Below are 23,262 nucleotides of genomic sequence, written 5' to 3'. Positions count from 1 at the left end.
CGTATTCGTCGTGTTGTAGTTGTTTCGAAATACTCTCGAATGTTGGTCGTTGCTTTGGTACGGGAGAGATGCTGGTTAACGTGATCGTAGTGCGTATTTTTCTCTCTCTCTTTCTCTTTAGCTGACTATACGAGTACGACGATTCGGTGATTCGGTGCTACCTTCGGCTCTATTTTTATCACGTTTTTGTCGCTCCCTGTTCGCCAGATTCGCTGTGTGTTGGAATTTCGTAGATTCGAACGTGAAATAGACGAAGCCGCAACGTGGACGAGTCGTTTCGGGTTGTGAAATTTTTGAAATTTTTCACCAGTGATGCGACCCTACTCGCAGGAATCGCATGCGTTCGCGAGTACCATCGCCGATTATGTGGGTTTTTCCGATCGTCGTCGTCGTCGTCGTCGTGTATATTACGTTTCGATAATATGAAATGAAGGGTTTATTTTACGCCGCGGTGATCTTTCGAATAGTATCGTTGTACGTGGTGTCATCGGCCGAGAAGGAAGACTGGTACACGGAGATCATCACTTTGAAGCAGGGTGATATACGAGGCCGCATCATTAAACCGAAACGTAACTCGTTTCTGGGCGAAGTCGAGGTGTTCCTTGGTATTCCATATGCGGCCCCACCGGTGGCCAATTTGAGATTCATGCCACCGACCGCTCCGCTCCAGTGGTCCGGTACGTTGGATGCGTTCAACATGAAGCCGGTTTGCCCTCAAATGGTGCCAAATTTGGATAGCCAGGCTCAAAGGAAGATGTCGCCGGAGCGGAATAATGCCATCAAAAGGATGAAACAGTTTTTGAAAAACGAGAGTGAAGACTGCCTTTATATGAATATTTATAAGCCCAGACCTCAGAGTAGTAAGTTTCACCTTTTTTTTTCGTTGTCTTTCTCTCAATTTTTCTATACGTGTGATTAATATGTAGTACCTATTAGATGAGAGATGAGGGAGTGAAAAAGGTGGGAGGGGGGGGGGGTTATGGAGCTTGGCAGGAATTTTAGTCAATTCATTTCTATACCTACTGGAGATCAAAATCAACATTGTTGTTCATTTTTTTCCTTTAAATGTCACGTTCGAGAATATTTTTCAAGTGTGATTGATGTTTCATAATATTGTTTACTTACTACTCATACCTACGTCAGATCTCTCAACTGCGCATATTTCTATCCGGCGCCAGGATATTTACCACGATCATGAACGAAGTTTATAATTTTATTAAATTCAACAATTATTACAGTTCATTATTTCAACTTCAAAGCGAATTCTTTGGCAAGCATTTTTCCTGGTGAATGTTTCCCTGTTGATACTTAACGTTTTTATACGATCGATTATCCTATCTTAAATTAGGTATAACAATAAGATTTGGATGGATGAGGGGGAAGGGGAAGGGATATTTTATCGAATGTGTAAAATATTTACACTTTTGAAGTAAATTTGAGCATTTTTTTTTGGCCATTCGATCAAAATTGTGAATTTTATGTACTTGAAGTTATGTTCACAAAAAACTATAGTAATTTTTTTTTTTTTTCTAATCCAACTTACCGAATTTCCATATCCTAAAATTCTGGATCTTCCATCTCGATTTCCAAATTCTCCAGAAGGCGTGGAAAGAAATTTGGGCAATTGAAAATCGAGTTATGGCATTCACGACCTATTCAGATTTTACTCGATTTCCAAGCAGACTCTTCAAGTGTGTTTTTTTGACCAATGAAGAAAAAAGTTTTTAAAAATCGAAAATTTTGTGTTCTTGTGGAAATATTTGAAATTTGAACGAATGGCTGTGTCTCGTCTAAAATCAGCCCTCTAAAACTCAGAATTTTATAATTTCGATCAATTTTGCAGCCTCCAGTGAGATTTTCAATTTCTTCAGAATTTTAAAATTTCCCCAAAAGACTTGGAAATTAATCTGACCTACCAAAAACGAGTTGTTGCCATCCTCAACCTATTTTAGGAATACATCTACATTTGGCTCGATTTCCAAAATAACCTCTCGAGTGCGTTTCTCAATTGATCAGAATATTTAAGAGGGAAAAAAGTTCATATGGTTAGTTGAGACATTTTTTTAACCTGCACAAATGGCTATGTCTCGTTTAAAACCAACCCTTTAAAATCCGAATTTCACTAGATCGAGCCATTCTAGAGCCTTCGTCGTGATTTTTAATCTCTCTAGAAGCCCTGGACGTTGATTTGGCCTGCTAAGACTGCAGTTATGACCCCCCCCCCCTCCCGAAACCTGATTTTTGTTTTCAAGATTTTCTAAAAAGAACTTTTTTAAAAAGCATTTGCTTGCCTATTTCTTTTTTCTACCGCCTTTTCTTACCAAAGTTTTTGGACTTCAAATGCAAATAGTTATTCCTGGGCCTTTTTTTGTCACTTTTTTTTGGGGGTATGTAATGCTAATTCTCAAAAATGGCGAGTCCATAATTATTTTTATACCCCCACCCCCCCTCCCCATCAAACATCCAAAAAGAATTTATTTTCGCCTTATCTGTTTAAACTTGCTTATTATAAGGATCAGGGCTTTTTTTTGTCAAATATGCTCAAGTCAAACAGTTTTAAATTTTTAAAGTTGTCAAAAAGTTTCCCATTTTGGGCACAATTATCAAAAAGTGTACCTTTTGTGTCAATTTTTGTTAAAGTTGTCAAAAAGGGTCAATTTTTGCAAAAATTGCCTAATAGTCCTGTTCTCGTCAAAATTACCCAAAAAATTATCATTTTTTTCAAATTTTCAGAGAGTGTCAATTTTTGGCAAAGTTGTTAAAAAGGGCAAATTTTTGCAAAAATTTCCAAACAGTCCTGTTCTTGCCAAAATTTTCTAAGCAATTCCCGTATTTTTCAAAATTTTCAAAAAGTGTCAATTTTTGGTAAAGTTGTCAAAAAGGGCGAATTTTTGCAAAAATTGCTAAACATTCTTGTTCTTGCCAAAAATTTCCCAAAAAATTCTCGTTTTTTTCAAAATTTTCTGAGAGTGTCAATTTTTGGCGAATTGACGAAAAGTTGTTATGTTTTTTCGTCAAAATTCTCAAGAAGTGGTTATCTGATGAAGTGCATAGTTAGATGGTCGTAATTTTGGCAAAATTGCTGAAGATGCTTTTATTGCCAACACGTCCAAAATGCGTTAATTTTTGCATTGTCTGCCTAAAAACTCCTCTTTTTGTTTCAAACTTTGCCTCACACAAAAGTTCTCTGTTTTACAAAATTTCTTGAAAGCTTTTTTTTTGTCAAATTTCACCCCGCCATTCTTCCATTTTTTCAGTTTTTATGGCAATTTTACGTCACAAAAAAAAACTCTGATTATTCCTATTATATTCACGGAATGGAAGTTTTAACACTAACCGGAACGAGGAAGGAAAGAGAAAGAGGAATTAAATGCTCCCAATATGTTTAAAATTGATATTTTAGCGTTCAGCCAATTTTGCATTTGCACATGATTAAAAAAAATCAATGTATTATCATTTTTAGGGGTTGATTTTGGACTTTATAGAAAGTAATTATGAGAGATAAAAAAAACGCTTACCTATCAGGCCCCCCCCCCCAAAAAAAAACTGGCTATCATCCTCATTTCCTTCATAGAATTTGTCTAATTAAAGAATTTTGTTAATCAGAAAATTTCGAGTGAAGAACTGAAGGGTCTTAAGACAGACTAGGATTGGAAGAAAAGGATCCCCCCCCCAAAAAAAAAAACTGACAATCATCCTTATTTCCTTCATAGAATTTGTCTGATTAAAGAATTTTGTTAATCAGAAAATTTCAAGTGAAGAACTGAAGGGTCTTGGGAGGATTGGAAGAAGAGAATCCCCCTCCCCCCAAAAAAACTGACAATCAATCATCCTTATTTCCTTCATAGAATTTGTCTGATTAATGAATTTTGTTAATTAGAAAATTTCAAGTGAAGAACTGAAGGGTCTTGGGAGGTTTGGAAGTAGAGGACCCCCCCCCAAACTGACAATCATCATTATTTCCTTCATTTTTGAATATTTTACTTGCGCGTTGACTTTTTTGGATGTGAAACTGAATTTGTAGTTTTGAAGTGAACCTCTGGGAATAATTTTGGTCCCAAAAGAGGTCATGGAAGAAGGGAGCCTCTGAAGATGGAAAAAAACATGTACTAGATTTGGAAAAAAAAATGGCTAGGAAATTGACTTTGAAAGAAAGACTATCTGGAAAAATTCTAAGCCCCTCTAGCTGTTCAAGGAAGTGTGGATCCAGGGGTCCTCAAAGGAAGTCATTTTTAAAAAAAGTACGTTTTTTTTGTCAGTTTATGTGTAGTATAATAATACATATGTCCAGTTCCTCGGCCACCCCCTCCCCTCTAATAAGTTTCGATTTGAGTTTTCAAACATCTCTAAAATAATTAAATTCAAAATTCAAAACTACTTTTAGCGCGTTATGTTATTCACTTCGATCAAATTTTCAAACTCCATATTTTTTCTCCCATTTTAGTTGGAACTGGAAAAAATCAACTTCGAGCTGAAAAAAAATGAATTTAGGCAATTTGATTGAAACTAATATCAGTCAAAAAATCGGAGGTCCATTAAAGGGATTCGAATTTTTTAAAATGGGGTTAAAATTACCTTAAATAAAAATACGAGTAGATAGTATTTTTGAGCTTTTCAATTACAATATTCAAAATTTTGCCTTTTTCTTCCTGAACTATTTTTTTTTTGTTAAATTTTTTTTTCACTTATAAGGGAATTTTTGAACTGGCCATCTTTGATTTAAGTAATCTAAACTAAGCTTAATTGAAAGAGCACGTCCTGAAACCCCCTATCCAACCTTCGAAAGAGCCAACGTTCATTTTTGAGTTTTTTGCGAATTCTTGAAAAATCCAAAGATATTTTCAAGTAGATTGCAGTTTTTCAAAATTTTCAAAAAATATTTCGTTTTCATGAAAAACGAACCATTATGAATAATTACTCCATGTCGGCCTCCTTCCTTCGAAAAAACACAACTTTTTGGCTAATCTGAAGCCTCCAACTTGATTTCAATTTTCTCCACAAATTTCAAATTACGCTGGAGGCTCCAAAATAGTTCAAACCTGGTCATTTTTGGAGTAGAGGGTGAAGAAGAGAGGGGTGAAATGAAGTAATCATTCTCAGTAGTTCATTTCGTTTGGGAAAAAAAGTTTATGAAAAAATTGAAAAATTGCTCTTAAAATTGATGGAATTAATTTTTTTTATGAACGAGAATCTAGCTTTGGAGAGGGGGGGTTGTTATTCATCATGATTTCAAGTCAGGTGATTTTGATAAGTTCAAAACAACCTCTAAATAATATGTAACCAATGTGCTCATTTTCCCTCATCAAACCGCTCGGAAAATGATACAAAGATATACTAATGTTTTTCGACCTTGCGAAAAATATCAAAAATTCCCACATCAAAATTAGACGTTTACAAAAACAGCAAAGTAAAACGAACCACTCGCACTTTCGAAAATATTTCTCTCAGCCTAAATAAATTGAATTTGGCCAAGCAACTATGGAAAGAAAAACACTCGAGAATGATGTCAGCTCGAAATTTTTTTATAAATAAATTACCGCCGCGTATTGATCTCGTCCCGAAACTTCTCCCGCCACCACGTTCCCACCAACTTGAAAATTTTGTTTCATAAATTTGCTCAACTTTTATGATTTCATTCATTACACATAATATACTTACGCGATAGATAATCATAATTCGCAGAAGTGTGCCCTTCGCGTTTACTAATTGTTAAAAAATTTCGTTAAGGGATATTAAACGCAGGAAACACGTGTATCGCGTGGCACCATCGTCGTCGAGCTTATAGCTTATACCAACGCCCATGTGCGTTTTCTTATTTTTATTTTTATGTCGAAGAGCACTAACCTGCGGTCGCCAAATAGTAGCGATGATAAATGCGTACATTCTTTTGGACGCCATCATAAAATGTCCTACAGATGTGTCGCAATTTTTTTCCTTCTTCTTTGAACGACGCGATGAGAACGATTGCGAAGATTTTTGAAGTCAGGAACGGCCGGGCCGGGCTTGTTGTTTGATGACATCTCTAGACTCCGGATCCGGCCTCGTAAACTTTCCAAATCCTTTTTGTATAAAGTTTAAAACCTCATTTACCCAATTTACCTACACATAAGTGAGCCTCATCTCACGTGTAGGTAGGTATTTTTATTGCGACGAGTTTGATTCGTCCTCGTCGTATGCTTCTTACGTTCACGTTCGCAGAATCGTTCGTTAATTAGAATGTGTTCAGCCATGTTTATCGAAATTTGGCACCGGATGCTTCGTATTTCTACTACAATGTAACGAACCCTGTGAAAAATTAAAATAAACATTTAACTCGCGAAGCATTATTTATAAACTGGCAAATCGTATTTAGAGAAATTTAACCTATTTAGTGTGTTTTTTTTAAAATTTCATTTTCATTATTTTTTCATTAATAAACTGTAACAACGTCGCTCTCGAATGATTAATTTTTTCAAATTTTTAACCGGATGTGAGTAGTGTGGGTTTTCCACGCAACAAACTTGAAAAAAATTCGAGCTTATTTTTACACATTTTTACTTCTGAAATCTTGAAGTTTGGGGAGATAGTAATTCGTATATTTATGCCTTCGAATGAAAACATTTTAACGAAGCTGAGATTTATGACCGGCTCGTTACAAGTACACATTTTTGCCCTTTAAATATGTATAAAAATACTACTTACGTCAACTTCGTATTTTTCCAGTTTCTCCAAACTGTATAGAGCGGCTGTGGATGGTGTCGAGTCGAATGCATGTGTTTATCATCAATCGTTTTAAACAAGCAGTTATTTAGTACTATACGAGTAGTTATAAAATAGCTACCGTTTTAGCATTCGAGGAATTCTCTCGACGAGGAGGAGGACGAGGAGGAGGCAGAGGATTCGGCTATATGAACTGAAAATCTAGTTTATTATATTGAGTTATCGGTTATATGGTTTGCTGCACTTGATATTGACTGTGAGAAGGCTAAATATTAAAAACACCATAAATTGCAGAGGATTTGCCAGATATCTTCAAACCCATTCAAAATATTACGATTGGATTTTTTTTGGGGAGGGGGAGGGTTCTCTGATTGCTCATTTTGGACAACCAGCTGCTGGATCCATTTAGACAAACAGTGGGCATGGCTCAAGGCACAGAAAAAATATGGGTGAAGGAAATTCGAAATAAATGGAATCATTTCCCTCACCCCCCCCCCACCTCCACAAAATCTCGTCACATGCAAACATGAATGGATGAAGATGAACTCAAAAATGAAATACAAAAATTTGGACTCTGAATGAAAGCATCAACCTTTCAATTTCTCAAACTCACGAACGAGTATTTTTTTTTTTTTTGAAAAAGAGAGTCTAAGGATAATTTTTTGAAAACATTGAAAACAAATTAAAATTTGTTCTTAAAAAAGGCCACTTTTCTAAGTCTGTTGAGGAGGGGGGGTGGTGAATATTGAAAAGTAATAATTGAAAACGAAACGAATTTTCGCCGAAATGATTTAGAGTTCTTTGATTCTCGATCAGTTCGTCCCAAACCGACTCAGTGTGTTACCAAAATTGAAAAAATGTAACCATCTTGCCCCCCTACCAACCTCACTGCAATAGAACGCTAAATTTTATGATTGGGCTGCGTAACTTCGATTTTTTTATCAATGATTTTTAGTGTTTGGCCACTTTTAACAATGCACCTTCATCTTCTACCTATATTGTAGCTTCTTTTGCAAATTCTAGCTCAAAGATAGGTTCAGAGTCAGACTCATTCCATATCAATTTGACCCAGAAAAGTAATTAAATCAGTCTTCTGAGCTTTTAAGAAAACAGTAGAGGGGAGATTCAAAGTCAATAATTGAAATTTTAAAAGATCAGTGTAAAATTAAACTTTGAGGATGAAAGCTCAAATATTCATGATTAGGAGAAAAATTGAAAGCTTTGTTTGAAAAATTGAAAAAACAACAGCGAAGACCTCTTTTTGTTTTTCTTTTTGTTGCAAAATAATTTTCGAAACAGGATTTCAACATCTTCAAGTCTAAGCCTGATTTTGGGTCAAAAACGAAAAAAAAAAATTGAAGTGACATATACTGATTGTGACTTTAATAATGTAAAATCACTGAGTCCGAATATCGGCTAATTTTTTCAATTCATTCTTCTCTGAACCTCCTTCCTTTTTCCTGCTTTCTCCATCTCTCCCTTTGAAAACTTTTTTTTTTTTGAAATAGTGATGTTTTGTTTTTGGTCCTCAAGATGACACGAGTTTGATTTTTTTCACTTTTTTTTTTTTGAATAAAATCCTCAATGTCTGTTACTGTTGAGAGTGCTCTTTGTTTTAAATCTTCATTTTTTTATGCTCCCATTCCCTCAAGTTTTAAAATTCATCAAAAAATAATTCCCAAATTTTTAAAATTTTCGTAGGTTCGAAAAAAGTGGTCCCAAAAATTTCAAAACGTTAAAAAAAATAATTATGAAATTTTCAATGTTTGATCTGAACTGTTTTCTTTCTAAAATATCTCTCCTGGCCCACCAAGCAATGTTGACTACCCTTTATAAAACTCTCAGTATTGAAAAATTCAAAAAAATTGAAACAAAATCGTCGGAGAACTTTTTTTTCAAATTTTTTAATTTTTGCATCAAGGTTTCTTATACGTACAAACAACCTCATTTTTAAACAAATCTTCGATTCACCAATTCGTGTTACCCCCCCCCCCTTCCCAACTCCTTTCATAAGTTCCAAAAAATGTTAAAAATACAGAATTATTTTAGTATGTTTCATTTTTGTGTCAGAATTATTCTAAATACCTAATCTCATTTTCAAGAAAGAAAATTTCTTCAAAACCCCTTATTTTTGAAACATCTCTTTAATTTAAATTTTCATATCCTTGTCATTTTTTTTCAACTCTCTGGGGCTCCGTTTCAGAAGTTCTTACTGTGTATATGAGACCAGGAGAGCTTTTTTTGAAAAAAAAAAGTTTTTTTTTGATAGAAACAAAACATTCAAAAAAAGCTATTATTTTATTTTTTCGATTTCTTTTTTAACTTTTTCAGGATCTATGCTGGGGAACTATCATTATTTTTGAGGAACTAATAGGACAAATTGCTCTCGAGAAAAGGGGCCATCTGCTGAAAAAATTGTGGTGCAGAAATTGAGGATTTTAAATCCAAATTGTTTGTCGTATTTTTTTGATTTTTTTAAATTTTGGAAAGGTCCTGGATTTTTAGGTTTTTCTTAGGGGGAGGGGGGATTTTTAAATGGTTTTTCATTGTTACTGCTTACTCATAAATTTTCTGATTCAACTTACATGAAAAAAATCCCTGAAAATTTTAGTCTTCCCCAACGAATATTGCCCCTTTGGTCATCTTATTTTTTTTTAAATATTGAAAAATTATGAAAACTTGCTGATGCATGTAAATTTCTAGTAATTAAGGATGCTGAGTTTGGAAATTCAGTGATTTCTTGGATTTGAGTTTGACCCCTCCTCTTTCCAGTGCCTTGTTTGTCGAGTAGTTTTTCATTGTTTTGAAGTAATATTGAATTTTGTCGAACCGCCTACTTTGGTGTATTTTTTTTTGTATTTTCAATGTTTTTGAGGAATAAAAAAATATTCCTTTTAAAATTGCATAGATGAGGGTTTGATGTTGCTATATTCGCCTATTTTTGCAGTTTTAAAAGTTCTGGAGTAGAAAAAGTAATATACTAAATAATACAAAAAGGGGTCATACGATGATGTGAAATTTTAAAAACGAAACAAGGAATTTTTCAACTTGAAGAAATTTGATTTTAGTGGAGAATAAATCCGGTGTTTCGTTACCTACTCATTTTCGCCTATTCTCGTAGTGTTCTCTTTTATCATGTTTAGTTTTGTAAGTATCAAATCAGACTGATTGGCAGCTCGTTGAGTCGATTTTACCATCTGAATGTTTAAATAAAAATCCATGGAAAAAGGATTGGATGTGATCAGGGCTAACCAGATTAAATTGGGTTTAGGGTTCAGAGAATGCCCGAATCTAATCTCATCTAATCAGGGTTGTTCAATAGGTTTAGACAGATCTGACAGATCCGACCAGATCTTTTCAAATACATATAATCACAATACGATCAATTTCCTGGTCTGATCAGACGTGATTTTTCTCCTCGGGCAAGAAATTCCTCATCTATATACCTACTTACTCTTCTTTTAAATTAATTTTGATTTTGAACATAAAATTACCGCAGAATTGTCCAACAGATTATGTAACTTGGAGCTAAAAAAAGAGAGAATGTGCGAATATTTTTTGAGAAAACTCAGCGTTTTGCATTATTAATAATGTGTTACTTTGACCAAAAATTTGAAGAAAAAAAAAGCGAAAAATTATTGAACGGTTTTTGTGGGGGAAGGGGGGTTAGGAAGGTTGATTTGGGGAGTGAAAAACTCATCTATTGTTGAAAGTTTATAATAAGTCATTTTTAAGTGATCTAAATTAAAATCTTTCATGTACATTTTTTTTTCTAAATTGATTTTTTTTCAAGTTGAAAAAATACTTAGAACTGTTATCAAACTATACTGAGTATAACTTATGCTTCACAGATGGTTTAAAAATTTCTAATATTCATACTGGTTATGCTTACTCAATTAATGACAAAGTTCTCAGTTTCAAAATTCACAACTGTGCCTCAATTTTTACTGCTGAACTCACTGCCATAAAACATTGCCTAATAGATATAATTTCCAATCAATCAGAAAACAAAAAATTCTTAATCCAAAGCGACTCACTAAGTTCACTGCTATCCATTCAAAACATTTTTTCTGACCATCCCATAGTCCAAGACATACATAAGTCCCTTTTTAACCTCCAATATTATGATTACTCAATTAGCTTCATGTATGTTCCCAGCCACATAGGTATCACTGGAAACGAAACTGTTGATAGATTAGCAAAAACAGCCGCTACCCCCTCCCCTCTTACCACTCTCACTCCTGATGACATTAAATCTCTAATCACTCACAACACATTTACTAACTGGCAGAACTTTTGGTCACAACAAACTTCAAACAAACTCTTCCAACATAAAAAAACTACCCTCCCCTGGAAAAATCTAGGCCACCTGAACAGAAAAGAAGAAATCCTGATTACCAGAAATTACTCATAACCACTTATACCAAAAAGAACCAAAACCCTCATGCCAATTTTGCAGAAACGAACCCACATCCATCCAACACATACTTTTCAACTGTCCCCAACTAAAACAAAACAGACTTACACTACAGATAAAAGAAAACCCACCTACTATCCCTGACGAACCCTCAGAAATACAAAAATTCATCTCCCTAATAAAAAACATCAACCTCACAAACCAAATTTAACCCCCCCCCCTTACGGGTGTAATAATCTTGTAATTATAAACACCCAAAAAAAAAAAAAAAAAATCTTCTCAGTTGAAAAGGGTTTTAAAAAATCGAAGAATAATATCAAAATTGATTGATAGGTCATGGTCATCAATTCACTTACATTTTTGAAATTTATTTTTGCACCAAAAAAAAAAAAACATTATTATTATTAGAATTTTGTGTTCTTTATAGATACAGAGGCTCATAAATCCCTCTTTGGTCTTTACTCCCTTTTCACTCGTCTCTTCGAGTACGAACATGTTTATTAAATTACTTATGTAGGTATTATGTATGATTACAGTCATGTTAATTATTATTTTTTTTTTTAATTTAAATTTTTCATTTTTTTAGGAGAAGAATCGTCCAGTCAAAATTACCCGGTGATATTATTCATTCACGGAGAATCGTTCGAATGGAACTCCGGTAATTTATACGACGGTTCAGTCATAGCCAGTTTTGGAAAAGTGATCTTCATAACGATTAATTTCAGACTGGGAATTTTCGGTAAGCATTGAAAAAAAATCTCTTTTCAACTGTGCTCGATTTAGTAAGCCTTTAAAAAAGCATCGTGTATTCGACCCATCGAAATAAAAAATTACAACCATTCGAACAGATTTTGTCAGGTGATAAAAAAATTAAAAAATCGGTTTATTAGCTTATATACGAGTATAAAAAAAAATGCAAACTGCTGGAAACTGAAAACGACGACGGAAGATTTAATTACCTGATGACAAAAGTAGCCTAAAAAATGTCCGCTTGCACGTTGCGGAGATTACCTTCAAAAATATTTATAATTTCTTGAACCCATTTACGTTGGTGTATCCGATAGCTAATGAAAAACTTGGCTCTTCTCATAAACGGCTGTTTAGCTCTTGTTTATAGATCTGAATTGGCATCCGGCCACTGTTTAGTTTTTTAAGGCAGAAAACCCATACTATAGAACGGCAAGAGACCGAGGAGCTTTGTCATTTCGATGTTTGTTTAAGCTTTTTAGACGTAAATTTGAAATTTTTCTCCGATTTGTTTACATTGAATAATTTTTCTGGCGAATTTTTCGATTTATTTTTGATTTATTGTCGGCAAGGTTACAAAATTAAGTCCATATAAGTGGTCGCAGAAGTGCGACTGTTTCATTGTGAAAGTACACCTATAAGCTGAAGACGTTTGAAAAATTATCTTTGGCGTGACGTTAGTTAGTTTTGGTTTTTTCGACTTGCAAATGTGTATAAATACCTCAGGATGAGAGAACGTCAAACGTATACGTCGCATCGTGACATATGTGCGTGGAAAATTTGAAATTTCACATCACCTATAGTTGAACTATAATACTCGTAAGAATTTTAATGGCGTGGAAACGTATACTCTTTGTTGTGATGAATTTACTCATCGTCTGGCTCATGCTCCGATGTGCATTTGTTATAATTCAAGTGACCGATATCAATTCGACTATTGTTTGTAGCTCTTAGCTCGAATTTTTCCCTCATCGTCGTTCGAGTTCGAGCTAGCAGACGACAACGACAGTGACACCCCGGTCACATGTCGCGTTCGCGATTCCAAATAATATTTTACAAATGTCTTTAACAATAATATTTTGGTCCATATCCAAAATGTCTTTGTCGCGACCGAAACCGAACCGAACGCATGCCCATATATACTATTCGTTTCCAATGATAAATTACTTCTTGAAAGAATCTTTTTGAGATTTTTCTCTCACTAATGCCTAAAAATATGTCGCAGGGTTCTTGAAAGAAGGAATCAAGACGACACCTGGTCGTACGAATTTCGGACTCTCGGACCAAATAGCTGCGTTGCAGTGGATCAAAGGTAACATCGCCGAGTTCAAAGGTGATCCTTCTAATGTGACCGTGATGGGCTTTGGAACCGGTGCCGCTTGCGTGAATTTTCTTATGCTCTCGCCAGTAGCAGAGGGTAATGAGTTAGTATATTTAATTACATATATGTGTATATGAAAAAATGAGCGTATTGAAATTCTGATTTCATGATTAGGTAGGTGTTTGATAAGGTACCTACCTATATAATTTTGAGGCTGCATAGATTTTTAATACACCCGGTGTATCTGTAGAGGGTATTGATCTTAGTCAATCGTTTTCAATTTGGCAATGTAACAAACTTGAACTGCATCGAGTAAAATTAATTGATTGGGCGACTGTTTAGAGCAGACTAAAGATAATTATGTCTAATTAATTGAAAAATTCGATTTTTTTTGCAACCTACATTTTTAAAAAAAATATCTTAGCGGGAAAAGACATTATTTTCCCCCTATAATTATTGTTGTATAAAAGCCAATGAAACTGTCATGATTGAAAATTCAAAAATTCAGTTCTCTACAACTTAGATATTGTTAGTTTTTTTTTTTTTTTGATGAAACTTTCCGTTCAATCTCCAAAGAGCTTAAAAATGTCAATATGTGCTGTTTTTTGCAAATTCCAACTAAAAAAAGGTAAAAAAAACTCAAAAAATACATTGACGTATTCGTCAAATGTTTTGCCATATCTGCTCATTCATTTGAACTCATTTGGCCGACAAGGTTGGAAACCCCTGGCTATTTTCAAAATTCAAAAACGACCAACTAATCAACAACTGTAGGTTTCCTGAAAAAATGAAATTATTGCATAAATGTTAATGTCAATTTGTGATTTTGAATTGAGGAAATGGGTACTGTTTGAAAAACTTGAAAAAAAAATAATAATTCTGACAGAGGGCAGATTGGCCCCACTGCCGAAGGTAGTGCTTATGTAACATATCCCTTATAGTAAATGTAGGTAACGTGTATTCTTAAAAGAAGTAGGCTAAGTACACTATGTACTCGCGCATACAGGGCGGCACCCTTCTTTAAGAGAAAGGGTTCGCGAGCCTTTGACATTTATAGCTCGAGATGGGGATAGGGATTTTACAAGGCAACTGTCGCATTCTAGGAAATTGTAGTAAAAAACACCGGAACTAACGAAAGGTCCTGTTGTTATCAGTAATTTTCTACAATTTTCCTTCAATTTTCACAACAATACATTCCAATGTTTATTCGGGGACCTTTCATCAGCCAATCAGAAACAAGGCAACACTAGCGCGGCGACCCTCTGTCAAGTTCCTATTCTTGCCTCTTGGTGACATTTATAGCTCAAGATAGGAATTTTGGGCATAAATTAACAAAATCACATAAATTCTTCAATTTATGTGTACTTAGCAATTACGCTATTGGTACCCCACGAATAGGGGTGGAGACTTGACCATCTCAAGTCTCTTTATAATACCGATCTTCGCGCTAAAATCCTCAGAACAGTCTTGTCTCTTGTCTCGGCAATTTGCGGTGGTCGGTTCTGTAGCAGGACATTGATAAAAATTATGCCATGGGAGCACCTCTAGTGAGGAGACCATGGCAAAGCTCTCTTGTTTTCTCCATCTCTCTTTGATGGTAAATACTACTGAATAATTCCAGATTAATCAAACTATTTCGATTAATAACCAGTGTACCTTTTTGGCAATGTACCCTGAACCGGTCAGGTATGCATTGTGCAAAGAATTAAAGTAGATCTCTTTTAGTTAAGTTCCATCAAATGCCTTGGTATTAGGTAGGCACCCGAAAGAGATGGAAAACGTGTACAGTTTGTCGTAAGTGCTAAGTGGTAAGATAAGTACACTTATTTTATTTAATTACAAATCCTTCGCATAGATTCAGAGCAGGGTGTCTTAATCTATGATGACTAATTTTTATGTTGTTTTCTCGTGTAAATATTATCAAAATTACTTAGTTTCACATATCCTATCTTTCACAGGTATTTAGGGTAAAATCTCAAGTTAGATTATTGTTTCTATTTTTATGATCTACGTCAACACACGTATGGCGAGATCATCTTTAAAAATAAATTCATACTATCTTCAAAATTATAGATTATAACGTATGTCAATGAATTTATCGGTACCTTAATGCCAAATCCGAGTATGTCCATCCAAAAAAAAAAAAAAAATCGTCTTTTTGCGTCACTGATAAGACTCTGGGATGCCCTGAATTGAAAAATTTTCATCCTAGTGCAGTAAAAGTGCAACACAGAAGATGCACGAAGCTAACCGATGTTCAATCCGAACTCAACAAACTCTTCCAAGCATATCCGAACCCTTATCAGTGATGCGTAAAATCGTACTTTTTTTGGATGGACATACTCGGATTTGGCATTAAGGTAACGTTATGTAAAAAGTGTAAATATACATAGTAAGTAAAGCAAAGTCTTATTTATTTATTATGTATCATCTTTAAATGATGTTTTGGGCAGTTTAGACTGACTACACCCTTCTGAGCTATCTAGGTATTGGCAAATATTCCCCGCCTAAGGAATATTTCTAATCTTCCCCCAATGGTATTAATTCCCACCATATCATTATTAGGTAGTCGGGCCTTTCCCCCTTTTTCAAATCTAATGAAATTATAATAATTATTTTATTAATATTTCGACGATGATTTGAAAAATCGTGAAATTTTTCAATATTGATAAAAAAAATTTAAAAAAAAAACGTAGAAAAATATTTCGGTTTTTTTTTTGTTTCAACTACTCACGAGTACCAATTACCACAGAGGTGCCGAATAGAGGAGGGGGAGGGTGTCTCACTCTCTCAGACAGAAAAATTTAGATGAAAAGTTGAGAATTTTTAGAAAAATTAGTTGAATTGGAAAAAGTTGAGAAATTTTTTGAAAAATCATGTAAGCAAGGAAAATCAAACAATTACCAAAAACCATAGGGTTTTAGCCTTGAATAATTATAAATTTTCAAAAGTTTTCAATTTCACCTTCGTTTTGCTGGGGCCGGATCATTTTTCTTTCCTTTTTTCCAAACAAAGTTATAGAGTACAAAAATTGACTTCTCGCATCAAAAATTATGTTCTACTTGAAATATCTCCCCCCCCCCCCCAAGTCTCTTCAATGCATTCCATAATTCTAGTAAAACTATCAGAAAATTCCCACTTTTGCTGAAATATTAAAAAATGTCCTATCTATTTTTTGTTGAAAATTCGAAAACATTCGAGAGCTTTTGCCCTCACCTTGCTCGGATCCCATTCACATTTTTAAAAATATGTACATACAATTTTAATTTCCTGAGAACTGAAAATGCTAAGGCCATGAAAACTAATTTTTTGCATCATCAAAAATTTTATGTTTTTTTACGTCGAGTTATCAATTTTTCACAGCTTTGGTCCTCGCTTCGCTCGGTGTACATTATTTTCCTTTTCTTTTTTCTGGCCAAAGTTGAATGGTTAAAAATTGACTTCTTACATCGAAAATAATGTTTGTTTTACTGATGAAAGATTATTAATTTTCAAAAGCTTTTACTTTCGCTTCGCTCAAGTCTTTTATTCTCATTTTTGAAAATACATATTATAATTTCCTGAAACTATTGTTAAAATTTTTAAATATTTACAAGTATGAAAATCAACCTTATTTTAATTTTCAAATCATCAAGCTCGGACAGATTCGAATTCTACCTATTGTGCAAAAGGCTAAATAAAAGCGCGAAAAGTAGCTTGAAGAAAATTACGAATATTATTTGATTTTTGTACCAGCTTTGCAAGATAAGAGAATCAATTCATTAATTTTTTGTCAAGTATAAAAGCATTGTTTTTGAACATTTAAAATTATTCAACATTTTTATTTCCAACTCTCCCTTCCAGAATTTGTTCGAACCACATTAAGCTAATTAGCATGAAAAATATTGGAAGGGGTGTCTGGGGTAAAAATTTCAGTCCCCTCCCACCCAACATTCTTGCTTTGTTGGAAAAACGTTCTTAACTTTTTCAATTTTTTGGCTATTTTAACATTTTTATAAATTTAGCATTTTCTTCGGTAACTTTAATTCAAATGTTTATGTGTCTTACCAAGTAGACCTATTAAGGATGTATAATTAATTTCATAAATACATACTAATCTTCTTGATATTTTTGCAGGTCTATTTCATCGTGCTATTCTGATGGGAGGCACAGCTCTGTCCGAATGGGTTCTAACGGCTGTTCCACTTCATTACATTCATTTGGGCGAAGAGTTGAAGTGCTCTACCGAAAATATGATCAACTGTTTGCAAAGGAAACGAAAAGATGATATTATATCTGCTTTCAAGTCCTCTCAGGCTTTACCATTTGAAAACACTTTTACTCCTGTAGTCGACGAAGTGATTGTTTTGCAGTCACCAGCACAGCAAATGAATCATACTCTTTTTAGCAAGTATGCGATCATTATTAGAATTTTTCTTTTCAATTTTTCATGCTCATTAATCTCTAATCTAATGACTGAGTTTTGTTTGACTCAAGTATTACTTCTGTATGAAACATAATATTTGTATCATTTCAGGTATGATTTATTAGCCGGTGTTTCGGAAATAGAGAGCTATTATTTATTAGAAGATGATTTTTTAAAACGCGGGTTATTATTGGACGAAGCTAGCAAGTTGATCGAAACGTACACGAAATTAATTTACAAAGTAATTTGATAGTACACATTGAACTGCATAAAAACCTCTTTAATTTTTCAAAATTGCTGTGTCCGCAACTAAATTGTAATTTACTATATCTATCTATGTAATTTCTAATTTATTTTTTTCGATTAATTATTACAGAAAACCCCGGATATTGCCTTTGAAAAGACTGTTGAAAAATATCTCGGCCATTTAGCCGATAAAACGCCTATACCTGTTAGAAATTCAGTTCTGGATGCTCTGAGTGATATGCTGGTTACTGCTCCGTTGCTTCAGACTGCGAGATATCACGGCAGGACTCCGAAGCAGACATTTTTATATGTTTTTGGTCATCATACTACATCGGAGAATCATATCAAGGTGCACATTATTGGCCTTTGCTGATCAGTTTTTTTTTTGTTAATTTTTCAATTTTGTCGAATCTATTTTAATAATGACAATTTTTGTGGTAGGTTAAACGAACAATTTCTGGAGATGATTTACCATATGCCCTCGGAGTACCCATTGATGGGCCGTTTAATCATTATCAGTCCGATTACAATGCCGATGAAGAACGTTTGTCTGAAACAATGATGAGATATTTTACGAATTTTGCAAAAACTGGGTACGTATGAATACGATTGATGACTTGAGACAATTTTTTGAAGTACTTTTTCACTTTTTCGAGTTTAATATCTTCATCTATAGTTCTCGTACAATGTAGTAAAATAAAAATATCGTTCATTTTTCAAAATTACAAACGTTTTACTTCACTTTGTGGCAGAAAAAAATATAAATGTTAAAAAAATCGAAGCTTTCTAAAGTAGATAAATACATTTAGGTTTTTATTTTCATCTTTCTTTTTTCCTTAAAAAAAAAAAAATAACAAGAAACGAAATAAAATGAAAAATCATGAAAAAATTGCTTCATATTTCAATTATTAAAGAACTATTTTCTCTCCTCTACTGTTTTTTTATTTTTTTTATTTCAGTTTTTTGTTGAAAATTATAACTCATTTTAATTGTAACGAGATGCCGTTGATTGTGTTCCTCATGCCAGTTGTTATTTTGAAAAATTTTAACATCTACAATGGAGCCAAGAAAAATTAACTTTTTAGTAGATATCATTACTTTCATATCTAACATTTATTTTTTATTTTATTTCATTTAAAAAAATATATTTAAAATTTCCTAAAATCGTAATTTACCTACCTAGACTTTAATTTCTACGAATTTTTTTCAGGAATCCGAATATGCCAACAAGTTACGATTTTTTAACATTCTCATCTCATTTCGAGTTCAAGAATCATGCAGTGAGATGGCCTCGTTTCACATTGGATAGGCAACCGTACATGTATTTAGGTAAATGATGTCACTGGCAAAGAATTACTTCCCTCGCAGGGTGTCCAGTCTTTGGTAAACCTCTGAATCTGGGCAAACGTAAAGAATAAATTTTTGCGTCAGAATTCCTCTTGATAATCCTCTTATAAAGAAATGATGTTTCATGATTTCTCAAGTAATTTTGGCTCCCATTTCAGAGTCTCCAAAGGATAAGAATAATCAAACAAATTGAGCCATAAATTTTTCAACAATTTTCAATTTTTGTGTTAGCAATTATCACTCTGAACACGCACCTTTCAAGACACCCCCCCCCTCCCGGCTGACACTTGAACTATGTTAATCTTCCTGTACTAAGCCTCCAAGTTGAGAAAAATAAAAAATGATTTTTCAAAAATATTTTTGTAAAGCGAAGAATTTTTGAGGAAATTTGAAGCAAAAATTTGAAAATTTTTGAAAGATGTTTATCGATTCTTTTTCTGCTTTAGTTTTTTGATTTAAAAGGGGTTGCGCAGTAGGGCCAATCTCTCTTGGAAAACTGCAGGGGGGGGGCTTTTTCTTAGGAAGAAAATTATTTGAAATAATTCTAATGCAGCAACCTAGAATTTTAAAGAAATTTTCAATGATTCAAATTTCAAGGTTTTATGTAAAAGCGTTCAATTTCAGAAATAGAAAATCAAAATTCATCTATTGCATAAATTTTTTTTAACCTAGAAAAATGAAGAATTATTTTCAAATAGAGAGAGCATAAAAAATTGACACTTCAAAATAAACATTACCCTAATTATTAGAAATGATTTACTTCTCCAAAAGTCTTATTATTACTCTCAGAGAAAAACTTTTTCAGAATTTTATTGCTCTCAATTGCTAAATTGGTTCATTTTTTCCTAAAAATATGTTTTTTTTTTTAAATCTTAAAACTTGAAAATTCGTGTGAGGTAAACTGAACGTCAAGAAATAATTTTGTTCTCATAGACATTCATTTTGGGAAAGAGTTTCTGTACCTCAAAATTTTTAGAAACCGCAAACATTCTCCTAATGAAATGAGAGAATTTTTTCACGCAAAAATTAAAGTAGGTAGCACTTACGTAGATCTGAAGAAGCATCATGACCTTAAAATGGACAGGGGAGAGGGTTAAATAAGGGCAATTCTTTTAGAGCTAAAAAAGCCAACGCGGCAGCAAAATATTTGAAAATGAATATGAAGTGCTTTATTTTTGAAATTTTGTTACATTTTAAAGCAATCTTCCTCCCCCCCCCCATTCATGGAAGATCTTCAATATCCCTAAAGTCTCCAGATTATTTATTTAAATTTTTTTTATCGAAAAAAATGTCAAATCAGGTGAATTTGAATCCCCTAAAATGAGTTCCATGAAGTCAATTTTTTAGAGGTTTGCTTTTTATGTGAATATTTTTTGATCCAACTTTCAAAGTATTCAGGACATTCAACGCCACCCTCCCCTCGCTCCTCATCCTTAGCAAATCTTCCTCTCCAAATCTTAGCTTTGTGAAGTATTTGATAGAATTTGACAATGATAACGTTTAGAAAAATCTGATCTCCCTCCTTCTGCACCCTCTTCCCGGTCATTATTTCATTTTTTATGGACAAATGCTTGCAAGGTCTGGAGAATTCGAAAAATTCGTCCAAAGTAGGGGAAAATTATTCTTCAGTTCTGAAAGATTGGACACCCTGCTTTGAAAGTTGACTTATAGTATTTTTCAACAATAATCATACCTAAATAAAACTTGCATTTTTACCTAATTTTATTTACTTAAAAATTGATAAATTTCAAAATCATAATTTGAATATTTTTCCTCCGAAGTTGATAGTCTAATTACGATTCTTACAGGTCTAACGCCTCAAATCCGGTACCATTATCGCGAAGAATACGACAAATTTTGGAATCACGCCCTACCAAACGCGATTAAAAACATGAACGACGGTTTAAAGAATATAGACGCGGTAGAAAACGACGACGTGAATTACCCCATCAACGATCCAGATTTTACTTCTTCTCCAGATCGTCAAACTACTCACAAAATACCGTTCTCCTCATCAGAAGCGGTCTCCGCCAATCAGAACGTTGAAACTGCATCTATCACAGCTACAGTCTTGATAATACTCGGTGTATTATTTCTATTAGTCAACGTGACCACTATCGGTATTATTTTCTACCAAAGGGGTAAATCAAAGGTACGAGATAACCTGTTTCGGAATCGGTTTCGTTGTAAGGCGATCAGCGTCCCAGATATATTCGAAGAGAACGCCAACGGCGATATTTACGCGATAGCCGAAAGTCGTCAAAAAGAAGAGAGCGAAATGAAAAAACCCAAAAGTAAGAAGAATACGAGTACGTCTAATTGCGACGATAAATACGACGCGATCAGAGTAGCCAGCGTGAATCCGGAGGCGATCAGTGGTAAACGTCTGAAACGATGGCCTCTATCGAGACAGTGCAGTGGAAGCACTATTGTGATGGACTCGCATTCTAAGGTCCGAGACTGGATAGCGAACGAAATAGTTAGCAAATGTTCGCCTAGGTTTTTAAGGCGAAAAAAGAAACGAACACCGAACGAGGTGGATTCAACGGTGGCGAAGGCGACCACTTCGAAAAGAGGCTCACAAGACAAGAGGAAAGTTTCCATAGCGATAGACGCTACTCCGGCGGCCAGAACGGGCAGTGTTTTGAAACAGATCCCAATCGAAGTTACCAAATCTCTGGACGATGGTAAGAATCCGTTAACGAGTCAGATGAGGCCATCAACGTCGATGATGTGCATTCCTAAAAAACCCTCGTTCCTTCGCTCGTACGCTTTCTCGTCCGAAGACAGCGACGAATACTATAATCGTACAGGAACTCATAAGAGTTCGGCTCATATACGTCTAAGAACGCCGGAATTCTTACTAGACGTTTTGCCGGCTGTAGCTCATCATGCTCATTCCAAATCCGACGCTTCGCCGGAGCTGCAGGTGGAGGTGGATTCTCGTGAGTTGCTCTATACGCCGGTTAACAAGCAAGCTAAAAGACTGAAGAGTTTCGTCGATTCGTCCAAAAATACCAGTATTAACGATAGCGTAGAATCTACGTCGCATTACGAAGATATTAACATATTATCGTTGCACGAAGACTTAAACTCGTCTTGTTATCTAGCTCACGATCAATTATCCAACATCAAGAGGCGAAATTACCCAAAGGTTTTGCCCGATTTCCCCGACAACGAGAGGAAAAACTCGAAAAGGTTGTCTCTACCTTCGATTAACTTCGATCCGAAAGGAGCAGATTTCTCGAAGCATAGATCGAGAATACCTCCTGCTCCTCCTCCTCGATTATCATCGACATTAGGACGGAAATCTAGCTTGGATTCGGATAAACAATTCTCTCATATCACGGTCCAGCTAAAAAAACCCGAACCGGTTATCTTAGAGGAGAAATCAGCCGATATAATACAGACTGAAAGTAGCCAAGTTCCTAGTTCTGATTATCCCTCGGATCAGAATGAAAAACCTTCGCAAATACCTCGTTACAAATCCGACTCTACGAAGCCTGCCAAAGATGTACGATCGGTTACAACGAGTACCACAGGCATACCTAAACTTGTTCCTTATTCTAAGTCGAAAAATGGCAAAACTCAAGATGAAAAAGTATGAAAAATGCTTACGCGGTTATTTTTACTCGTATATAGTGATGTTATTTGCAGCTCAATAGGAGCTCAAATATCTGTAGATGTACGAAAGATGATATCAATCTGTTCGTACGTTTAACTTTCATTCGGGAATAATAAGCCTACGTTCAATTTTAACTGTTCAAATTCACGTAACCAAAAAAAATTCTCCAATTTGTAGTTCTTTTGTTGTGATCCCTTTTATTGACGAGCTAATTATTATTTTTTTATTCGTAAATCGTAAACGCGAACTGATTCATGTTTGTAAACTATTTTTCGTGTTTTTATAAGTTCGAAGTATTACGCTTGATAACTTTTATACCTACTAAATTATACGATTAAAATTTAAAATGCATTTTAAATAAGTGTTTAATGTTAGATTTTTTCCAGTTGATTTTTTTTAAAATAAATTTTTTGTACGAATTTTTTCAATTCATAAAATGTTTTAGAAATATGCTT

General features: G+C 34.3%; 1 protein-coding gene across 3 annotated transcripts in view; it reads left to right on the top strand.

Annotated features, from left to right (window-relative positions):
* Nucleotides 1-23,226, top strand: part of LOC135840156 (neuroligin-4, X-linked-like) — a 36,246-nt gene extending 13,020 nt beyond the window's left edge. The window contains exons 1-9 of one of the 3 annotated variants that reach the window (XM_065356531.1): nt 25-860; nt 11,703-11,855; nt 13,089-13,280; nt 17,301-17,574; nt 17,701-17,830; nt 17,966-18,184; nt 18,277-18,428; nt 19,046-19,164; nt 20,991-23,226. In XM_065356531.1, the coding sequence (XP_065212603.1) occupies nt 428-860; nt 11,703-11,855; nt 13,089-13,280; nt 17,301-17,574; nt 17,701-17,830; nt 17,966-18,184; nt 18,277-18,428; nt 19,046-19,164; nt 20,991-22,789 (3,471 nt within the window). In that variant the 5' untranslated portion in view covers nt 25-427 and the 3' untranslated portion in view covers nt 22,790-23,226. Of the gene's footprint in view, nt 1-24; nt 861-11,702; nt 11,856-12,454; nt 12,631-13,088; nt 13,281-17,300; nt 17,575-17,700; nt 17,831-17,965; nt 18,185-18,276; nt 18,429-19,045; nt 19,165-20,990 lie in introns of those variants that run through there. The other 2 variants (XM_065356532.1, XM_065356533.1) reach the window with 2 other exon arrangements.
* The last annotated feature ends 36 nt before the right edge of the window (nt 23,227-23,262 follow it).

Source organism: Planococcus citri, chromosome 3, assembly GCF_950023065.1.
Source record: "Planococcus citri chromosome 3, ihPlaCitr1.1, whole genome shotgun sequence".
Taxonomy (NCBI): domain Eukaryota; kingdom Metazoa; phylum Arthropoda; class Insecta; order Hemiptera; family Pseudococcidae; genus Planococcus; species Planococcus citri.
Note: the sequence above shows the minus strand (reverse complement) of the source record. Positions and strands in the feature narration are given on the sequence as shown.